The sequence below is a fragment of the Ursus maritimus genome, unplaced genomic scaffold, assembly GCF_017311325.1.
Source record: "Ursus maritimus isolate PB19 unplaced genomic scaffold, ASM1731132v1 scaffold_3, whole genome shotgun sequence".
Classification (NCBI taxonomy): Eukaryota; Metazoa; Chordata; class Mammalia; order Carnivora; family Ursidae; genus Ursus; species Ursus maritimus.
The window spans coordinates 46,528,572-46,548,563 of NW_024425563.1; the positions used below are offsets into that span (position 1 = coordinate 46,528,572).

The following is a 19,992-nucleotide window of genomic DNA, read 5'->3' on the forward strand; positions in this document are numbered from 1 at the left end:
AGTGAGATACACAAATACATGACTTCTCCGTGGAAAGTAAAAGAGATCCAGTCACTTGGTAAAAGCTATTGCTGTTTTAAAATCTATTAAATACAGCGATTGATGCTGTAGAAGGGATTATAAATAAACAATAAATCATGCAATTATGACTGTTTGAATTTTGGCAAGATAATAAAAAGAGCAGGGGTATAATCAGGAAATAATAGAAAAGATCTGCAAGGCACCCCTGCAATTAGTGATAAACAGAACTTGGCTCGAAGCTGGAGCCCCAATATGGCTCTCATTAAAGAGCCTTGGGACCTATTCCTGGGGCAGACCTCTGCTAGCTTGGGGAGAAGTGAGGTAACCAAAATGTCAGTGTGTGTGTGTGCGCGCACACACACACACGCACATGCACACACACACCCATATTCAGATAATCTTTTACTATAGTATTATAACCACCTGGGCTGAAATGACTACCTTATGCCAAGTGAAGACCAATGCACGGTCTTCCGAAACTCTAATTGAGATGTTTCCTGTTCTCAGCTTTTTGACTCTTTCCTTTGTAATACCATACACACACACACACACACACACACACACACTCTCACACGCACGCGCACAAGCACGCATGCGCACACACACATAGGCATTGTGTGAAGGGTGCCTTCACTCATTTCTCCTTCCCCCTTTCCTTTCACCTTCTTTTATTAATGGTACCTCTTAAAGAGATAAATGCTCCCACACAAGTGATACCACTTAAACAGATAAATAGTCCACACTGGAGAGACACAGAGAGCATGCGAGAAAATCCTGTCTTATTAGACTGGAAACAGACACACTATATTAATGCAAAAAATCAGCATATGGTTCTAATAGGCTTTCTTAAAATGATTTATCAGCTGTGATTAAGCCCTCAACCAGCATGTCTATCTTCATAAATAAAGCAAAAGTGCACCTTGCTCTCAAATGTATCTGCAGTATCTTATTACCCAGCCCTGTGCAGTGCACTCCATTTACAACACGGCTCTGGGGAGCCAAGAATTTGTGTGCAATCACAAAGTGTGTGCTCTAAAGAGACTGCCAAGATTTAGGACTCTTATCTCAGAGATAGTCTTACTAAAAATCCATTACAATGAAGGCTTATCCCCTCTCTCTGTGCCACGGGGCTCGGCATGGCTGAAATATGAACAGGTAATTAAAAGGATATGCCTGATTTTACAGTGAGCCCGGTGACACGGAATCACCAAACAGCTGTTGGGAAAGGCATCTGGCACTCAGTGCAGGTCACCTCTGCCAGGGGGCTGTAGAAAATGAGGACCCCTTTAAAAATCAGACTTGGTCTCTTTCTTCTCTTGTATGGAAAGGAAAGGCAAATGCAAATATTAGTCATCTCGGTTCCAACCTCATTCTCCGGCTGGCTGATATGTCAAACGGTCTCAGCGGCAGACTTGAAAGAAAAAGTCTTCACAGACGCCCAGCGCAAGGGGATGGGGAAATAAGTGCCGTGACTTCGAAACGAAGGAGGAGGAACTGGGTCAAAGCATGTGAGCGCCGTAAGTCAGAAATGGATGTTTGAAAACTATACTGACTCAATCATTTTATACTCACAGGGCATGGCTCTGTTGGAGTGGTATTTACTCTTTGATAAGAAGCCAGTAAGTCCAGGAGGATGAGCTGAATAAATCCCACAAAGCATCCAAGCAAAGTGTTTTAGTGGCTAAGTCCCTTTCAAGCCATTCCCCGCATGCACACAAAGCGCCATTCATGGCCTCCCTTCTCACCCTGACCCGTACACAGAGATGACAGACGCATCTGCCCCCGTTCCGTCTGAGCTTCCCAGGCACCACGGCTCGACATGTCCATTTGCAGGGTGGCTGAAGCACAAACGTGAGACCTCAGTACTCTTTACCACAACAACCACTACTACGTGATTGAGGCAGGTCTGCTGCAGCGGCATGAGACTGTGTCACACAGCAGCAGACTTCAGGAGGGGCAGAATAAAAAATCCCAGAAAAGAGAAGGGTGTTTGGACTGTTCCATCGGTGTGGTAAGCAGATTGTTTTTCTCTAAGTGCACCAGCTCATTGTATCAAGAGTGCGGCCTTGGTAGCCGGAGTCTGCGCCCGTGGCACTCTATTAGAAGAACAGCGCTAATGAGGTCAGAGCGGCTCCTCTCCCCTGCAATCACGGCCCGCACCCCTGGCCCTGGCCAGCTGTCTGGCAATATGCGCCTCTGCTCACAAGGGGGTCTGAGGGAGGGCATGTGTGTGTGGATCTGTGCAAATCCATCACCACGAATGGTCAATCAACTCTCAAGTTTACACTTGGTGGGCGACTCAGTTGTGCCATTTTCACAATCAGAGGGCAGCAGGTGGCTCTCCTTTAACACTGAATGTCTGTAAAACCTGGTGTTGGACACTGTAGGCAATTCTAGCTAATGGTCAGAATGACGAGGAATTATTCACAAAGCCTGGGTTGCCCACTTTTGTCTAAAACGAGTATACATGTATGTGTGCATTACTATGATACAAATAAAGACAAAAAAGTCCAGCAGAGATCTGGAACAAAAAACTACCCTCTCCACCCCACTGTGCAGGAAAGAGATGATCCTTCAGGAAGCCATGTCACGGCTGCGGTGCTGGCTCTGTGAATGTGGAGTTTGAGTATCTGTCCCCAGGACCCTTTTCTGACCACTTACTTTAATCATCATCAGAAAGAATGTTCAAGGGGAGATGCTGTAGTGACATGTGCATCTAACACCATCTACCTAGAATGGGCTTTATTTTTTATTTTCCAGACCTTTATATACAAACTGTGTGTGTGTGTAATTCCAAAGTTGTCAAAAGGCCCAGTTTAGCACTGAGAAAAGGAAGTCATGCACGACTTTTAGAGAGTGATGGAACAGAGTCGGGATTTCTTGCCCCCGTCCTGAATTCACTAGTTCTGCACTGCCCACGCCTGGGCCGTTAGCACTGGAAATGTTGGGAGGCCATTTTCAGATAGACCAGCAGCACATGGCCACCACACTACACACCACACTTTGGCAGATCATACCACAAGGGGGCCACCAGAATTCCGGGCTGTCTTCTTCCCTTCTGCCAGTTGGGGACCAATCAGGTGGGGTAAGATGCCAGGCTTACCCTGGAAAAGAAAGGAATGTCTGGGCCCACCGTGCCAACAAATCCAACAAGAGCCTCACGTTCGTAAATCCTCTGGGAAAGTTCCCAAGCTCTGTGCATAACAAATTGTACCAGAAGCCAGGAAGGAGACGGGTTCTCTGAGAGCGGCTGCGATTCACAATGCCCGGTGCTGCCTCATCTGTAGTCAATCAGCCCGACGTCCACACGCAACACGACTGCTTTTCTTCTTTGGGGACCTGACTGCTTGCAGAGCCCAAATAAGCCTCCACCCAAACATAAAGCCACAGAAAAAGGTGGTGCCTGGCACTGACTCAGGCGGGGTTTGGACAGCACTGTGATCAACTTTCAAAGTCTTCATATAACAGATGCTGTGCTCTGCACATCACTCAGCTCCCAGGGATGGCTGTGACTGCAGCCACACTAAATTCAAAATGTGGGGTTCACCCCCACTCCACGGAGAGACCTGGGGACACCCCCCACGGTGCCAGACAATGAAGAGAGAGCTTGCAGGTGGGACTATCCCTTCTTCTAGCTCCAACACTGTCAAATGAAACAGCTCACATTCGCCTTCAGGTCAAAGGTCAAAATATCATCGACATACGCAACAGTCTGATTTTGCCAATGCGAGTGCATCTTGTTAGAAAATTCGTGCTCAGAGGAGATGCTGAGGGTAACGTCTCTCAGCATTCCATTTCACTCTGGAGCCAAATGAGACAACTGGCCTCGTCACACAGAAGAGTCACAGGTTCAAACAGGCTAAAAATAGCCTCTAACATCCCAGAAAACAAAAAAACAAAGTGAAGCCCAGCAATGTTCTGGAAAAGATGGCAGCTGATATCCCGTCATATTTAGGGTGTGAGGATCACCCAGCCAAATATCAAGGAGCAAGCAGGGGACATTGTGCGTGGCTACACAAGAGAACAGGCTGACTGCGTCTCCAATCCAATCAGCTTATGGCCCCTCCTTGTGACCCCTGAGGTCCCCAGAACAGCTAGATCCCAAAAATGTAAGAATGTGGTACAAATAATTCAAGGGGGAAAAAAACCCCACTATTTCCTAAGCCTTTGGGCTTTGGTGATAGTTGGGTAAAGAACAAAGAAAATGTCCTTTTAGGGGGTTGTGAGGCTAAAATCAGTAATTGCACCCCAGGCTTGAGTTGACAGCCAACATGCTGGAATATGGACGGGAGGAATGCTCGGAATGCCACTTCCTGGCCTCAGCCTTATCAATATGGAAATAACTTAACAACACACAAATGCTGAAGCAGGGTTCCCAGAGTAAATCACTCCCATACCTGCTCCAGACCATACTTAATGTTCACCTGGATTTATGAGACGATGGAGGCAGAGACTTTTGCAACTATTAGATTATTTTCCTATTCTCTTTTTACAATGTCAGTTTTTTTTCTCACATCTCTGTGAGAGGCCCAGGTAGGTAATTCTTAGCTACAGATGCACATGGAGTCTAACATTTGGGCCAATTTTCCAAATGTGAGTGCTGTTTTCTGCCTAGAACGGAAGCTTCATCTTTAAGTCATTTTGTTTTAATCCAGCCCTGAAAACAGATCTGTTTTCCTGCCTGCCCTTGGGAGCATTAATACAGGGCCTCCCAGAGGACAGTATGAGCTTCCTCTGCACATGTGGAGGCCCCCTGTGCCCAGGTACACACCGCCTCCCCGGGGCCTGTGTGGCGGGGTGGCAAGTCCTGAATTACTCACAGCTGGAAACGGATTCCTTCGGAGGAGAGCTTCTATTCACTGTTGTGATTCCACTGGGTTCCTACCTTGAAATCCCAGCCTGGCTTGTCCTCCTCGGGACAGGTAAGGAGTGACTTCTAACTAGCTGAGAACCCAACCCAACCTGGAACAGAAAAATCACCCTGTTGAGAAAGTCTCCTGCTGGGAAAAGGTCCTTTTCTGGGCCCTTAAAGCTGAGCTTCAGAATCATTTTAGCGAGGAGCCTCCCAGCCAAATAATTCAACTGGGCTAATTTTCAGCTATAGGAAGGCCGCCGAATGGGAAGGCAAGCCAAACAAGTGGTCCTCACGGGCTGAGTCTGGGCGGATGGTGGTGCCTGGGGAGCTTTGGGGCTCCGCTATGTTTTAGGCTATTTTTGGTGTCCTTTTCTCATCATCCCTTCAGAGCTTCCCCATCCCTGCTTTGGTCCTTTTAGATGCATTCCATGCATAGAATGTCATAGAATCAAGACTATGTTTAACAACTCCCAACGCACTCCTTTCTATACCTATGATATCCCACACCAACTCCGCTCCCTCTTAACAATGACAATATCTGGAGAAACTTTGGATTTAACCACAAGTCAGAAGAAAAAGAGCTGCAAGAACAAATTTTTTTGACTTGTAAACATTTCGGTTCGTTTTTATGTATTTAAAAATGCACTCAATATTGCAAGATTTAATAGGTATTTCATTAAAGTTAGGCTAACAGTCAAAAACTTTCTTGGAATTTGCAGCAATAACCCAGGAGAAAGTGATGATGGTCTAGACTTGAGGAGACAAAAAGGGGAAATAAACGGAAGATAGGAGGTCTCTTTCCTTAGAAAGTCCCTGGGACCTAGTGAAGGGGGCAAAGGAGGGTGGGAAGGCAGAGCTGACCCCTGCGGCAGGTGAAACGTGCCTCTGACTGACCGGGCAGCGACTTTGCACAGGAAAGCTCTGAGCACAGTCTGGGGGCAGTTGGGAGTAGCAGAGGTGTATTAGATGGAAATGTGGGCAGCAGCTGGAGATCAGAGGCCAATATTCAAGGCTAAAGACTAGATGTATCATTGAAGGAATTGTCCGGTGGAGCTGACTGTTATAGAATCAGAATTTATGAGTTTTCTCAAGAGAAGGTGTAAACAGAAACCACCTGGGAGTGGATACAGCCAACAGACAGGAGGCAGCGACAAAACAGGGAGTTAAGAGAAAAGTCCGACCGCTGGCCCTCCACAGTGAGGGCCTAGCAACACTCTGTCTCTCTTGATGGTTTATCCCTCTGCACTTCAATGGGAAACGTGGTACTGGTATAATCCCCTGTAATTATTTCCTGTGTACTAAAGACCGAAATCAAATGATCATTAATAACATGTTCAAAATGTCCTACGTGGGCCTGAATATACTTCATGAATATATAAGTACTTTGTTCTTTGCTGTACCCTGTCACAACTGAACAGAAAACAGTGGTACAAGGAAATACTATTTTATTCTGCAATATTCCCAACACAAGTAGTGGTTCTCAAAAGCAGTGCCCAGTTCTCTCTCGTAACCTTCCTGTTATATCTTAAACAGGGTCTGAGCCTCCCAATCTCTTCCACTCTGCAGCTTCAAGTGGAAACATAAGTACCTCATATGAGACCACCCGTCACAGCACGGAATGAGTGTAAACCCTCTCTCATTCAAACTTTAGCCTCTGGAAACCTTGTGATCGGTTCTCCAAAAGATGTCAGGCAAAGACCTCTATCTTGCCGGGACACGTGTCATGAGATAGCAAGTATCAGTAAGACCTATGACAAAAAAACTTAAATGCGTAATACTGAACTCAGAGAACAATAAAACCTGCCATTCACAGGCTGAGACATTTATCTGCAATTCCCCCCACTGCCACAACCCCCTTTTAATTCTGATTAGAACTCTGGCTGGAGGCAGATCCATGAACTGCCAGATAATTTAGCTTTAGAGATTAGATCTTCAGCTTTAAGAGATAACATATTTTTTCCTCAGCATGAAAGTTAGGTGGTGAGGACTCGTCCATTTGAGTCCAAATAATCCAAATATACAATTTCTCCAAGGGAGGAGATGACCAAACCCCTGGCACCCCTCTTGGTCAGTATTCCTCCAAACCATGGTCCTTCCCTCCTCATCCACATCAAATATACTTGACATGAGGTGCTCATTCTTTGGAAGGCAATAAACAGACAATGAATTTTGCCACTTGGAAGATACCCTGACTCTCCTTCAAAAATTTTTTTGAAATAAAGCAAAAAGACCCTATGAGCTTAAAAAAAAAAAAAAGATTTATTTATTTACTATTAGAGAGAGAGTGGGTGAGCAGGGGGAGGGACAGAGGGAGAGGGAGAGAGAGAATCCTTAAGCAAACTCCCCGCTGAGCACGGAGCCCAAAGCGGGGCTCGATCCCAGGACCCTGAGGTCATGACCTGAGCCAAAACCAAGAGCCAGCTGCTTAACCATCTAAGCCACCCAGGGGCCCCTGCAAAAAACCCTATGAATTTTTATTTCCCACTCCATTTTAAAATTGAGGTATAGCCTCAGATCATATCTTGATTTGCTGACATATGTGGCAGCGATACCAACTCTTAATAATCTCCAGTAAGATTATTGTACACATTGGGGCGCCTGGGTGGCACAGCGGTTGGGCGTCTGCCTTCGGCTCAGGGCGTGATCCCAGCGTTCTGGGATCGAGCCCCACATCAGGCTCCTCTGCTATGAGCCTGTTTCTTCCTCTCCCACTCCCCCTGCTTGTGTTCCCTCTCTCGCTGGCTGTCTCTCTCTCTGTCGAATAAATAAATAAATAAAATCTTTAAAAAAAAAAAAAAAAAAGATTGTTGTACACATTAACCCTAAATTCCAGAAACTAAAACACATGAAATAGCTTCTGGTCTTTTCCACTGGTTTAGTCATTCCCCCGAGTGGGATGCAAAGACCAAGCCAACGTCTCTTCCAGGGTCAAAGTCTACTCAAGCTGAGGGCATAATGTAAACCTATAAGGAGAAAGCTAAAAAAAAAAAATTAAAAAATTTTAAAAAAAGCCTTATGTTTGTCGTGTCCTGAGATAGGGGGACAAAAATAATCCTTGTAAGATAAAGGTTAGGTTTTCCAGTCATTGGGACGGGGGAAGAAATAGACTGTTGTCTCTTCTAGCTTCGCTAGTGGGTGTTTCCTTTCAGTCATGCTGATTAAAAACAAAACACAACAAAACAAAACACACAAAGATCAAAACCAGTTTCATCGTTTCATCTCCTGAGGATTTAGCAAACATGACGACATTTTCAAAACCAGAATAAAACCAAGTTTTTAAGTTTCGGAGATTTTTTTTTTCTCCAGCCTTCTGCAAGAGGGAGGGACTGTTTTACGCAAATATCGTAGAAGCAAGATGCTAACAGAGCAGCTGTTGCGAGTTTGCCCCACTCCCTATCTTTTCTATCTTTTCTTTGCCATTCGGCGTGGCTCATGCCTTCCCCAGAGGGCAGCCGTGCCCACCAGGGGCTGACAGAGCGAGACTGTGTATGAAGGCAGAGGGCCTCCCTCTCTGCACCCTCTCTCCCCGAGTCACTAGTGGTGTCGAGTAACATGATTTCCAGGTACAGAATTTAATCAGATTGAGCAGCCTACGTTTCTGAGCTGAGGCTGACCTGGCCATGCCCTGCTCTGTAACTCCTACTGAGCCGGGTCCAAGATCTGAAGATTGTAGCTTGTCCCTTGTTCCCGAGTGTTCAACTGTCAGTGCCCTCTGGGAATAGACTGCACTTGTCATCATTTGGGTGGGAATTCTAGAGCATGGAAATGTCCTCATTTGCTATTGCTCCATCAGCATAATGAGTCAAATTTAGGTCCTATGGGAGAAGAGCAACACTCAGCACGTACACACCGTGCTTTTCATCTTCAGGGTCCCTAACCACGTTAGGCTGTAATGTTATATTTCTCTCAGCAAGACAAAGGAGTTCATTCCTAGTCCTCTCAACTGCCTTCCTTTCTTATACAGACACACACACACACACACACACACACACACACACACACTCCCACACAACTGCTATCATATGATGAAGCTATATCCCACTTCCCGGACAAGCATTATTCTTTCTATTTTTTAAAAATCAAATGTAAAAGGTCAATTCGCCTTCCTCTTTTTCTCTTTTTAAAAATGTTTTTGTTTTTGTTTCTGTTTTTCCGCTGGTGTGGAACAGGAACTCGGCATGATGACTGCTGGTTATTGGAGTCCGCTGAGCATTACTACTAGCGTCCCCACACTTGACCTGATTCTTCATGCCTCAGGGTCTTCTGTGTCATCTCTGTACTGAGGAGAGTTGAATACTCTCGTCTTGGAGGTTCTGGAGGAGTCTGCCAAGTTCCACGCTCAGACCTCTTTCAACTTCCTCCCCATTCATTCCTGGCCCAGGTGATTCCGTCAAGTCTCATGTATTTAAACACCACCTATAAGCCAGTGACTCCCAAATGAATATCTCCAGACGGGTCCCTCTTCCTGAATTACAGACCACTATATCCATTTGCCCACTCAATATCTCCCCTGAAGTCAAAAAAGTCTCCACGGTTTTCCCCTCAAACCTGCTTCTTCCACAGGCAACTCCATCCTTCTTGGTGCTTAGGTCACTGGCTCACTCTTGATTCCATCCTTTTTATTACTCCCCAGATCTAATTCATCAGCAAATCCCGTCGGTTCCATCTTCAAAATAGACCCAGAATGTAATCAGCGCCCCCATCTCCACCTTGGACCAATCTGTCATCATCTTCAATCCAAATTCTTCCATTAGCCTCCTGAATTAGTCTGTCTCTCTCTGCTACTGTCCCCCAACAATTTTTCTTTCAACTCAGCAGCCAAAGTGAACTTTCTAATGTGTAAGTCAGATCCTACCACTCGTCTGCTTGAAACTGTTTATGGCTCCCCACCTCACTTAGAGTAAAATCTGAAGGCTGCAGGCCTCCCGAACTCTGCCCTCCCGTGCCCACTCTTAGCATTATTACAAACCCTCCCCTTTGTGATTCCTCCGACACTCAGAGCATCCTCCAGCCTTAGGTCTTTGCACTCATTACTCTCTCCACTTGGAACACTCTCTTCCCGACACACACCTGCTCTGACACAGAGCTCCGCTCTCCTCCTTCCGGTCTCTGCTGCATGTCCGCTTACTGCCAACGTCCTCCCTGACCACCCCCAGCACTGCCTCTGCCCCTTCCCTGCTAGAACATGCATCGCCTTCTGACATGTTATATGTTTGAGGGTTTTTACTTGTTTATTGTTTGTCTTGCCCACGAGAAGTAAGCTATCTGAACACAGGGTTTTGTTTTCAATGAGCTTTAGTCCACAATGTATATATAGTATATTCCTCAATGTCTCGGACGGTGCCTAGCACGTGATGAACACTCAAAATATTTACTGAATGAGTAAATGATGAACACGAGTTTCTCACCTGTTTCTGGATATGGACTAGCTTGACTTCTAAGCCATAGGCAAACTGAGATTTGTGATGCCTGCTAGTGATGGATGCTTTTCCAAGGGAAAAACGTCTCTTATTCAAGAGTTGTGAAACCACAAGCGTATACTTCTGTGGAAGACTGAGGTAACTGTGGAATGTGTTGCCTTCTATATGTAATATAGATACAGATATTAGGGCTTTTTCCATGGTCATGACCTGCCTCTAGTCTGTCCTCATGCTATACATACATTGGGATATACTGAATAAAGAGCTTGTATTCCTACTTTTCAAGCAGGGGATGAAGAAATGAAGCAGGAGCTGGGTGTGTCAGGTTTAGAGACAGTCTGTAGGACAGAATTGTCCCCAGTGGATAGCCAAACAGGCTAAGCGAGGATCAGTTCTCTATTTGCTCCTGAATAGAATTTTCTAGACCAAACTGCAGCTAGAAAGTTAAAGGTGGAGGGAAGGACAGGCCCAATTTTTCCAATATTTTTGGTAAAAGTACTTAGACTCACAGGAAAAGAAATTAGAAGAAAGTTGGAGATGTAGAATTAAAAAGAAATAATTATCTGAATGCAGAGCAAAAGGAAGGAAGGAAGAAGACAGCATTCAATAAAAATAAGGTATGCAATGAATAGAGAGCTTGTATTCCTACTTTTCAAGTAGGGGACGAATAAATGAAACAGGAGCTGGGGGTGGCAGTGTGCCAAGGATGTTGGTAGTTAGAGAAATGTGGTTAAAAGTTTGGATGAAGGCATGCAGGTAGATTGGAGAGCATCTTCTACCTTTCATTTACCCAACTGTGACTTCCAAAGAAATGCTAGGCAGAAGCCACCAACACAGCCCACTTGGCTGCTGGATACGTCACTGTGCATTAGGTCTCAAGAAGCCAAGGCCAGCCAAGGCTGGATTTGACTGCTCTGGTTTGAAAGAGGCAAGGGAAGAGGATACCTCAACAGCCTGCATGCTGACCAGCTTTCAGTGCGTGCAAGTGAAGTTGGGGTTTGAGAAGGTGATCTCCAGAGACGCCCAACCCAAAACCATGAGGGAAGCTGACTAAGATTCCCCATCCAAATACCCATCATAAAACCAGCACATGGCGAAAAGCAACATTCAGGCTAAAATTAACAACACAAGAAACAACATGTGTTGGCAGGATGCAGAGAAAGGGGAACCCTCTTGCACTGTCGGTGGGAATGCAAACTGGTGTAAGCGACTCTGGAGAACAGTATGGAGGTTCCTCAAAATGTTAAAATAGAACTACCCTATGATCCAGTGATTACACTACTAAGTATTTACCCAAAGGATACAAAAATACAGATTCGAAGGGGTACGTGTACCCTGATGTTTATGGCAGCATTATCAACAATAGCCAAACCATGTGAAGAGCCCAAATGTCCATCAACTGATGAATAGATAAAGAAGATGTGGTGTGTGTGTATGTGTGTGTGTGTGTGTGTGTGTGTATATATATTAATATATATCTTATGGAATATTACTCAGCCATCACAAAGAATGAAATCTTGCCATTTGCAACAACATGGACGGAGCTAGAGTGTATTATGCTGAGTGAAATAAATCAGTCAGAGAAAGACAAATACTGTATGATTTCACTCATACGTGGAATTTAAGAAAGAAAACAGATGAACATATGGAAAAGGGGAAAAGAAAAAAGAAGAGAGGGAAACAAACCGTAAGAGACTCCTAATGACAGAGAACAAACTGAAGGTTGGTGGAGGGAGGTGGGGGGGGTGGCTTAGATGGGTGATGGGTATTAAGGAGGGCACTTGTAATGAGCACTGGGTGTTGTATGTAAGTGATAAATCACTGAATTCTACTCCAGAAACCAATACTGCACTGCATGTTAACTAAAATTTAAATTAAAAAAAATAAATTAAAAAATAAAAGCAACATTCTAAAGATACTTTTTAAAAATATTTAAAATATGTATTATTTAAAATATGTATTTCTACAACTGTAATCATCCTCTTTCTCAACGTTGCTTGCCTGATTACTTTATGAAGTTTACTTATACTCTTTCTCAACCCACAAGGACTCAAAAGCAATTCACACACACACAAAAATGTATATCATAAAAATGTTTTTTAAATTAAAAAAATCAGAACCAGAGGAAATATAAAAACTAGAACTGAAAGTCTAGTCTGGAGGGAAGTAAAATATGTTCATCACATTGTTCTAAAAAGTTCTCAAAGTTAAGCAGTAAACTTGGCTTTCTGTTAACCGAGCAGTCAAAGCGAAAAGAGAAACAGAACCAGTTACATGATTCTCACGTCCACACGGAGAAAATATTTCAGTTCCTTAGGGGAAGCAAATAATTTCCTGGAATTCGGATCTGCAAGAATTTCCTCCCATGGGGCTTCATATAGGACCATGAGCACTACGTAAAGGAGAACGCCTAAAACCACACCCCTACCGCGGGCTTCCTAAAGCTGTCCTTGGTAAATGTCTGTAGGAAAATCAAGGACACATACGTCGGTTAAAACCGTTCTCTCAGAAATGAAGACAATATAAACCAATAGGAGCCACTATGCACCTTTCTTACAGTTCAGTTTAATCTAAGAAGCCAACCTTGACTATCTTGAGGAATGAACGAACTTAATCTCTGATTTTTTACATACGCCACATCTACCAGGAGAGCTAAATGTAGAACTCAAACAGAGGAAATTTACTAGACGTTTTGGTTCTTCTTTGCCCTTATAATTTTCATTTTTAAAAAAAATACATTTCTATCGCAGTGAAATACAGAATGTATGCCTTATTATTATTTTTTTTTTTTAGTTAAATTTTTAAGCGCTCCGAACAGTGCCTGGCAAATAAGTGTTAAGAAAGTACTCATTTAAAACGGCGGAGGGCGGGGGGGGGAGCCTTTCATGTCACTTGAGGGGTAGGGGAAGTGGTTGTGTAAATTAATTATACATAAATAAAATGAGCTGATTGAGATTTTTATGCCTCTCTTGTATCCTCCACCAATTATTATGATTTTCCTGAAAGCAACACAGACTCAGTGCAAGCCCTTCGTTATTTTAATGTAAAAATGTGACATGAAAAATCTGGTGGAGGGGGGATTATTATAATTTCACGTAGAGGAGAATTCGAAGGTTTTGAAATATCAGAGCCTTTTAAAATATCTTCTCCAGATGGAACAGCTGGAACTTCAGAATCCATTACAACCTAGCCAGCCCTTCCTTTCAACCCACTTCCACATTTTAAGTCTCTGCTCATGGAATGTGTCTAATTTGTTGTTTGGTACATTGTGGGCATTCAATAATGCTCTATCGTAACAATGGAAAAAATGCTAAAGAGCTTCATTATCACATTTACTTGTGACCCCGTTTCCTTTCCTTAATCTCACAAAGTGATTTTAAAATGCAAGCACAACATTACGAGAAACTGAATATATTCTAGAGGCATGCATAAAGTGGATTTTCTACATTTGTAAGAACAAATAATCCACACGTATATTTAAACCATTTGTCTCAACAATAACAGATGTTCAATAATACGACCGGGAAGTAACTGAAACGGGCGGAGGTCTACCGGGAAGATTATGGAAATCGGACAGTGAGAACCTGGGACAAAAATCAGACGAACCCCTCTCTTACTGCTACAATTATTCTTTGACTCTTGTCTTCTGCGTGTAAAACCCATGTAAGGCTTCCTACTAAATATTTAGCAAAGTATAACAGCTAGTTTTGAATACAAAAAGTCTGTGAGTTTATCCAACTCAAGGTTCAAGAATCAGGTAATTTTTTTTTGCATGAATTTCCTATTTCAGATGTCTGTTTCTCCCATGATGAATTCTACCACAATCAGGGATTCATCCTTTTTTCAAAAAAAAAATTAGACAAATACTTGCAAATGGATAAAATACTGTTTTAGGGCCACATCCGCACGATCTGCAGTGCCATCAAAGTTTCCACACAGAAGATTCTCATGGGGGTTGGGGAGGCACCTGCCAAGGTGTGCAAATTAAGCAAACCTACCCGCTTGCTGCTCTCCTCCTCCTGAGCCTTCCTGAACTCATGCTCGAGGGAGCAGTCCAGCTCATTGAAGAGCCCCACCTCCTCGCAGTTCTTCAGGAATCTTGTTGGGGTCGGAGTCTGATCTGAAAACAGAGACCAAGTGATCACACGTGGGTTCTTGTCCTCAAAAGCCATGAGCAAACATGAGCTCAATGCACGAATCCCCTCCCCTCGCCTTAATTAAGATGCCAACTGGTCATCCATAATCTTCCACCCTTTTAAATAAGATGACAACATGGAAGAAAATAAAACCACAAATCTCACAGGAGGAACAACGTGTAGCACGCTGCATATGCGAGGGTTTTCCAAATTTCCCCCAGACAACCTCCAGAGATGCCACCGTCAACTTTCTGGGGTCCCTATCACTTGAATACACAACACCATGTGTGGGAAGACTTTTGTTTCTAAACTGGAAACAAGAAATGATTTAGCTAAAATCAGGCCCAAAAATCTGCTGAGCTTGATTTCAGGGGGCTGGGAGGAAAAAAAAGGTTTTGTAAATGTTTATATCAAACAAAAAGAAACAAACAAGCACGTTAATTCCTTTCTCTTAATGGAAAAGGAAAATACAGCAATTCTCTCTCTCATTTTGAGAGTCACAGAGGATGATGAAAGTTTCCAAGTCAAACACATTCAGCTTTCATCCATTAAAAATATAATTATTAATTTTATTTTCCTTTGCTATAGCCAAAGGAATGTTCTGAGAAAACTCTTTAAAAGGAATAAAATTTCTTTCATATTCTTGACTGTCTAGCGAGCATACTACTTAGGAAACTTGAGGATCCGAAGCCACTATTTGTGGCTTAATATTTATATAGCCTTTGCGTTTTACAAAATGTTTTCACACACGTTCTCTATAATCGAGATCGCACAAGATCCTAGAAGGGAAACAGGGTAGAATTACACCTTTGTAATCACTAAGGACAGTCATCTCCCCTAGTAAAGGTGTACTGGAGTTGACATGAATGCAACTATACACTGTCCCTTTCTCAGAAACAGAAGATGGCCAGGCTAATTATTTTGCAAATGAGGAAAATGGAAGTTCTGAGTGATTCAGGGTCTTGTTCAAGGTCTCCCAGGTAGATGTGATGACACCAGGATTATAACCAAGACCCCAGTACCATTTCCAATATGCACATGTGTTATGCCCACCTAAGCTGACAGCACACACCCTGCTAGACTGATGATGGCACTTGTCCACCTCGACCCATACTCAGTCCCCAAATCTCTGTCTGCTTAGTTCTCGAACACCTCACCACCAGGCAACTGAAGAGTGCCCTCAAGTTGAAACGAATGTGCCATTTCTGCATGCTCTTTATAAATTCCTGTATGATAAGAAACTAGAATAGTATATACTTTCCTAATTCATACAGAGAGCAGTTAATCCCAGTAAATTATCCATTGAGATTCAAAGATATAGCTTAATATTCATGAGGCTGAAAATTAGCTTGATATCCCATACAGTCAGCCCTTCTAAGACAGGTCTCCTGACACCCTGTGGCAAGGGGCTTTTCTACCTGTTAAGCACCCAGCTGGTTGACTTGGATTTTCAAGGCAGCAAAAATCCCCTTCTGCATTCTTTCCCATTCATAGCCCAACATCCAAGATACCGAGCTCTCTTTACAGTACAGAGAGCCCCTACCACAGACGGTCATAAGTGGGACATTACAGATAGAAGCCATGCAAAAGGTGGGTTTGATTGAAAATGGTTTTATTAGCACATTAATTTATTAAGATTTACACATATATACCTATGTCCCAATATACATATAACACGTATATGTATATATATATATACACATATATGTTTATACAGTGTGTTATGCACTTATGAAAGATAAAATTGGTATTTACGAGCATTTTGCAGTTTACAAACATTTTCACCCACATTGTCTAGAATCTAGATCTCACAAGATTCTATGAGGCAAGTAGGTGCATATTATTTTAGAAATGGAGAGATAAGTACCTTGCATAAGGTCACAATTTGTAAACATTTTATCACTATTAAGTCCTCTTTCACCATCAGACATAACCTCTTCTCAATCTACATCCTGTGCTTTACCCAGAGTCTCCTCTGGGTCCGAAGGACTCTGTTACATGTGTAAAAGACAATGTTAACAGCCCAGAAATCTAGACTTGAGAACTGTGTGATTTGAGGGAAATTACCTACATTCTCTGGGCCTCATATTCCTCGGCTTTCAAATAAATTCTAAAGTTACATGGGTTCTGTGAATCCTAAAATCACCACCGTAATGGGTTCTCTTCCAAAGTCACTGTCAGTAGGTCAAAAAACATGACCCTTTAAAGGACAGCTTAATGGGAACATCTGGAACAGCTGGCTAGACACTAGAAATTAGGCCAGAGGTAAAGGCCAAATAGACAGATAAAGAAGTTTCCTGAACAGAAGGACTAAATAGACAAGACCTGACAGTGGAAATAAAGGGAGGGGTGTGTGTGTGTGTGTGTGTGTGTGTGTGTGTGTGTGTACACATTCTTCCATTCATTGGGTGCTTATTCCATGTCAGGCATAGTGCTAGTGCTTTGTATGATGCACCATCTCATTAATTTTCACACCAACCGCCCTTGGTAAAAAATCATTTTCCCCCTTTTACTTATGAGGAAATTGAAACTCACCCCAGGCCCCATTTAGAAACTGAGTCACATAATTGCATCAGTAATTGACAATCCTAACCATCCCTGGTTCTTTTAAAATATCTTGGAATCACTTCTATCCCTCAAATAATAGCACCATGCTACAATCCTACAGACTTTCTACTATCTTGCAAGTCATTTTGTGAGCCCTGAAAAAACAACACAGGATGGAACTGAAACATGAGATCATCAGTAGGAATTTAGTTCGCCAGGTTTTAATTTTCCTTCTGTTCCTCTATATTTCTCTACTGGAGATTTACAAGCTGAGGGCCATGATTCCAGGTAGAGAGAATAGTCATCCTAGCAGGAGCCGTATGACTTTTTCTTGTTTTTTAAGATTTTATTTATTTATTTGACAGAGAGAGAGAGACAGCCAGAGAGAGAGGGAACACAAGCAGGGGGAGTGGGAGAAGAAGAAACAGGCTCCCAGCAAAGCAGGGAGCCCGATGCGGTGCTCGATCCCAGGACCCTGGGATCACGCCCTGAGCCGAAGGCAGATGCTTAACGACTGAGCCACCCAGGCGCCCCAAGGGATCCGTACGACTCCTGAACTCTGAGATGAGTTCATGAGATGGGCCATCAAATTGAATTCAGACTGACATTTGGAGGCCAAGCCCCCAGAAAGTTGAGAAATGTCTTCTGTCTTCTCTCAGCAAAATTACCCCTGGATTCCAGCACACACACATGTACACAGGTACATCAGCAAAGGAGGTGGAAGGAACATGGCACAGGGATAACACGGGCAATGTCCACCATCATGAGCCTCTCAACATCCACCAACATGAGCCTGTCTGCAGCAACAGGGAAACAAATGTATGAAGCAAGGGGAGCCATGGGCCCTGAGAGAGAGTTGCTTCCCTCCTATCTCTAGAGCAGAAGACCCAGATGGAGGAGGCCACAGCATTGGTACTAAATGTGACTTTCTTTGCTGTATGATATAATGAGGGAAAAGCAAAACAGATATCTAAATCCACATTTGGAAAAGATAAGGCACGCTGTTCCTAATTTTTAATTTATTTTCTTCTTGTGAATGAGCTATTCTTTCCAGTTACAACAGGAACCAGAATATGGAGCTTAAGTTTTATTTTAACATTTATAGAATTAATACAAGGTCTCTAGCTGTCTTTAATCCCACGTGGCACCAGTTCCAAGTAAGCCAGGAAATGTGCAAATCTTCAAAAAAGGGACAGCTAAATCTATCAGCAGCTTAAATAAGAGTCAGTTTCTCAGCCACACAAATGCTTTGTCAAATAAGTATTCCAGCTGAAATTAGACCTGAAGTAGGTGAATAACATCCATGGCCATAAATTAAAATTCTGATAAACCACATCTTCTTTGGAACCAAGGGCATGCACCAGCTATGGCAGCAGCAATTTCTATATCATGAGTAACACTGGCTGGTGCTCCATTGGTGGAAAATATCTAAGGTGTGTTCAGTAGTAACAGGCCACACTCCACAGATTATAGGAACTGGCTCCAATGGGAACTCAGAGCTGAGATGCTCACTGGAGGACTTCTGCTCCCCTTTCTTTCAGTGTTTCCACCTGAGGGGGGACCATCTGAATGCGAGAAAGAAATAACCCCAAACCCCAAACAAAACTAAAAGTTAATAACTTTTGAGTTTGGGCTTTCCTTCAGTCGCAAGTATTTTGTTGTTATTACCTTTGCAAATCTGAATTGTCCCTGCATAAACACCTGCAGCTGCTTTCTCGCAGGGACTTTGCAAAGAGCACAGCAGCTTCTCAGGCCAGCCAGACAGCTGGGACCTGTGTAAGTAAGGCATCTTAGCCACTTTTACCTGCCTTATATGTCCTTGGGATTTCTTTACCACTCGGACAAGACTGGCACCAAAAGGGATTTAAAAAAAAAACATTCCTTGTAAAGTTGGTCATATTTCAATATCTGGTTCCCCTCCTGGAATGAGGAGTCTGTGCCTTGAAGAAGGAGCCCCTTTTCATAGAATTGCTGTCTCTATAAATAGCTAGGTAGAAGATTCTTGCCATGCAGAGACCCTACTTTTGTATCCACCTGAAAGAGTGCCACAAGCTTGACATTATGATTCAGAAATTCACCCATCAGCTATGCGACAGAAAATCCTGCACCCCACTACATCTGGGAAGGACAATAAGTATACGGCTACAACTATTGGGGGGGGGGGGACTCACTAAGTTTTCCAGTCAGTGCATAGTCTGCCTAGCATCAAGTGTTTCAGCCCCAGCAAGTATGATTATTCCAAAGTCTAAATGACAAGCACAAAGCTAAAGCCTGAAACCTGATTCTTCTTTTTATAAGTGTTTAGTCTGCTCTACATTTAATAATAGGTTGCTACCTTATTCGGTTTCAGAGTTGCATTTGAGTTACATGTTTGTCTATGTTTCGTTTTCCTCAATGATAAAAAGGCAAGGCGACAAGTCATCAATTAAAAAAAAAAAAAAAGTAAAAGCAGGGTTCCCATAATACACCAGAGAAGAAGGATGCAAACTTCCAAAGCAAAATTTTCTTTCCCATTGGTCTAATATTCTCAGCTACGGTATCACTAAAGGACTATACGACGTAATTTTACATCATTTTGTGTTAAATTGACAGTGACTGGGAATATTATAAAAGCCCCACTAAATCAGACCAGTTACAAGAAAGATCAGTTTGACTTGGTGACCATTCTAATTATAGGCTATTTTTTTAAAGGTAATGCATTTTTATTATTTGCATGACTCAGAGTCAACCAACAAAATGCAGCTTAATGGAATTCCTCAAGAATGGGGCTCAAATCAATAGAGAAGGTATTAGGATTAGCATATCTATTTTAGTAAGAGTTGGGGTTCTCAGAAAAGGCATTTTTCTCAGTTTTAATATTCTTTTTGTAGTTACATTTACCCTGTGAATTTTTCAGCAATGCTTTCTTTAAAATACTCTTACTTCTTATCCCTCTGTGAATTTTAATAAAGTCTTAATCAGAACAGTCTACATTAAGTGAATTTTAAAATACACAATCCTTTATAAGAGCCAC

The 19,992-nt window shown here is 42.9% G+C and overlaps 1 protein-coding gene across 4 annotated transcripts in view; it reads right to left on the reverse strand.

The window, feature by feature from the left end:
* The window catches only part of LOC121099778 (cyclic AMP-responsive element-binding protein 5-like), a 160,047-nt gene that overhangs the window by 57,582 nt on the left and 82,473 nt on the right, over positions 1-19,992 (reverse strand). For all 4 annotated transcript variants that reach the window (XM_040644146.1, XM_040644144.1, XM_040644147.1 and 1 more), the window contains one exon: positions 14,295-14,416. In XM_040644146.1, the coding sequence (XP_040500080.1) occupies positions 14,295-14,416 (122 nt within the window). The remainder of the gene's footprint in view (positions 1-14,294; positions 14,417-19,992) is intronic.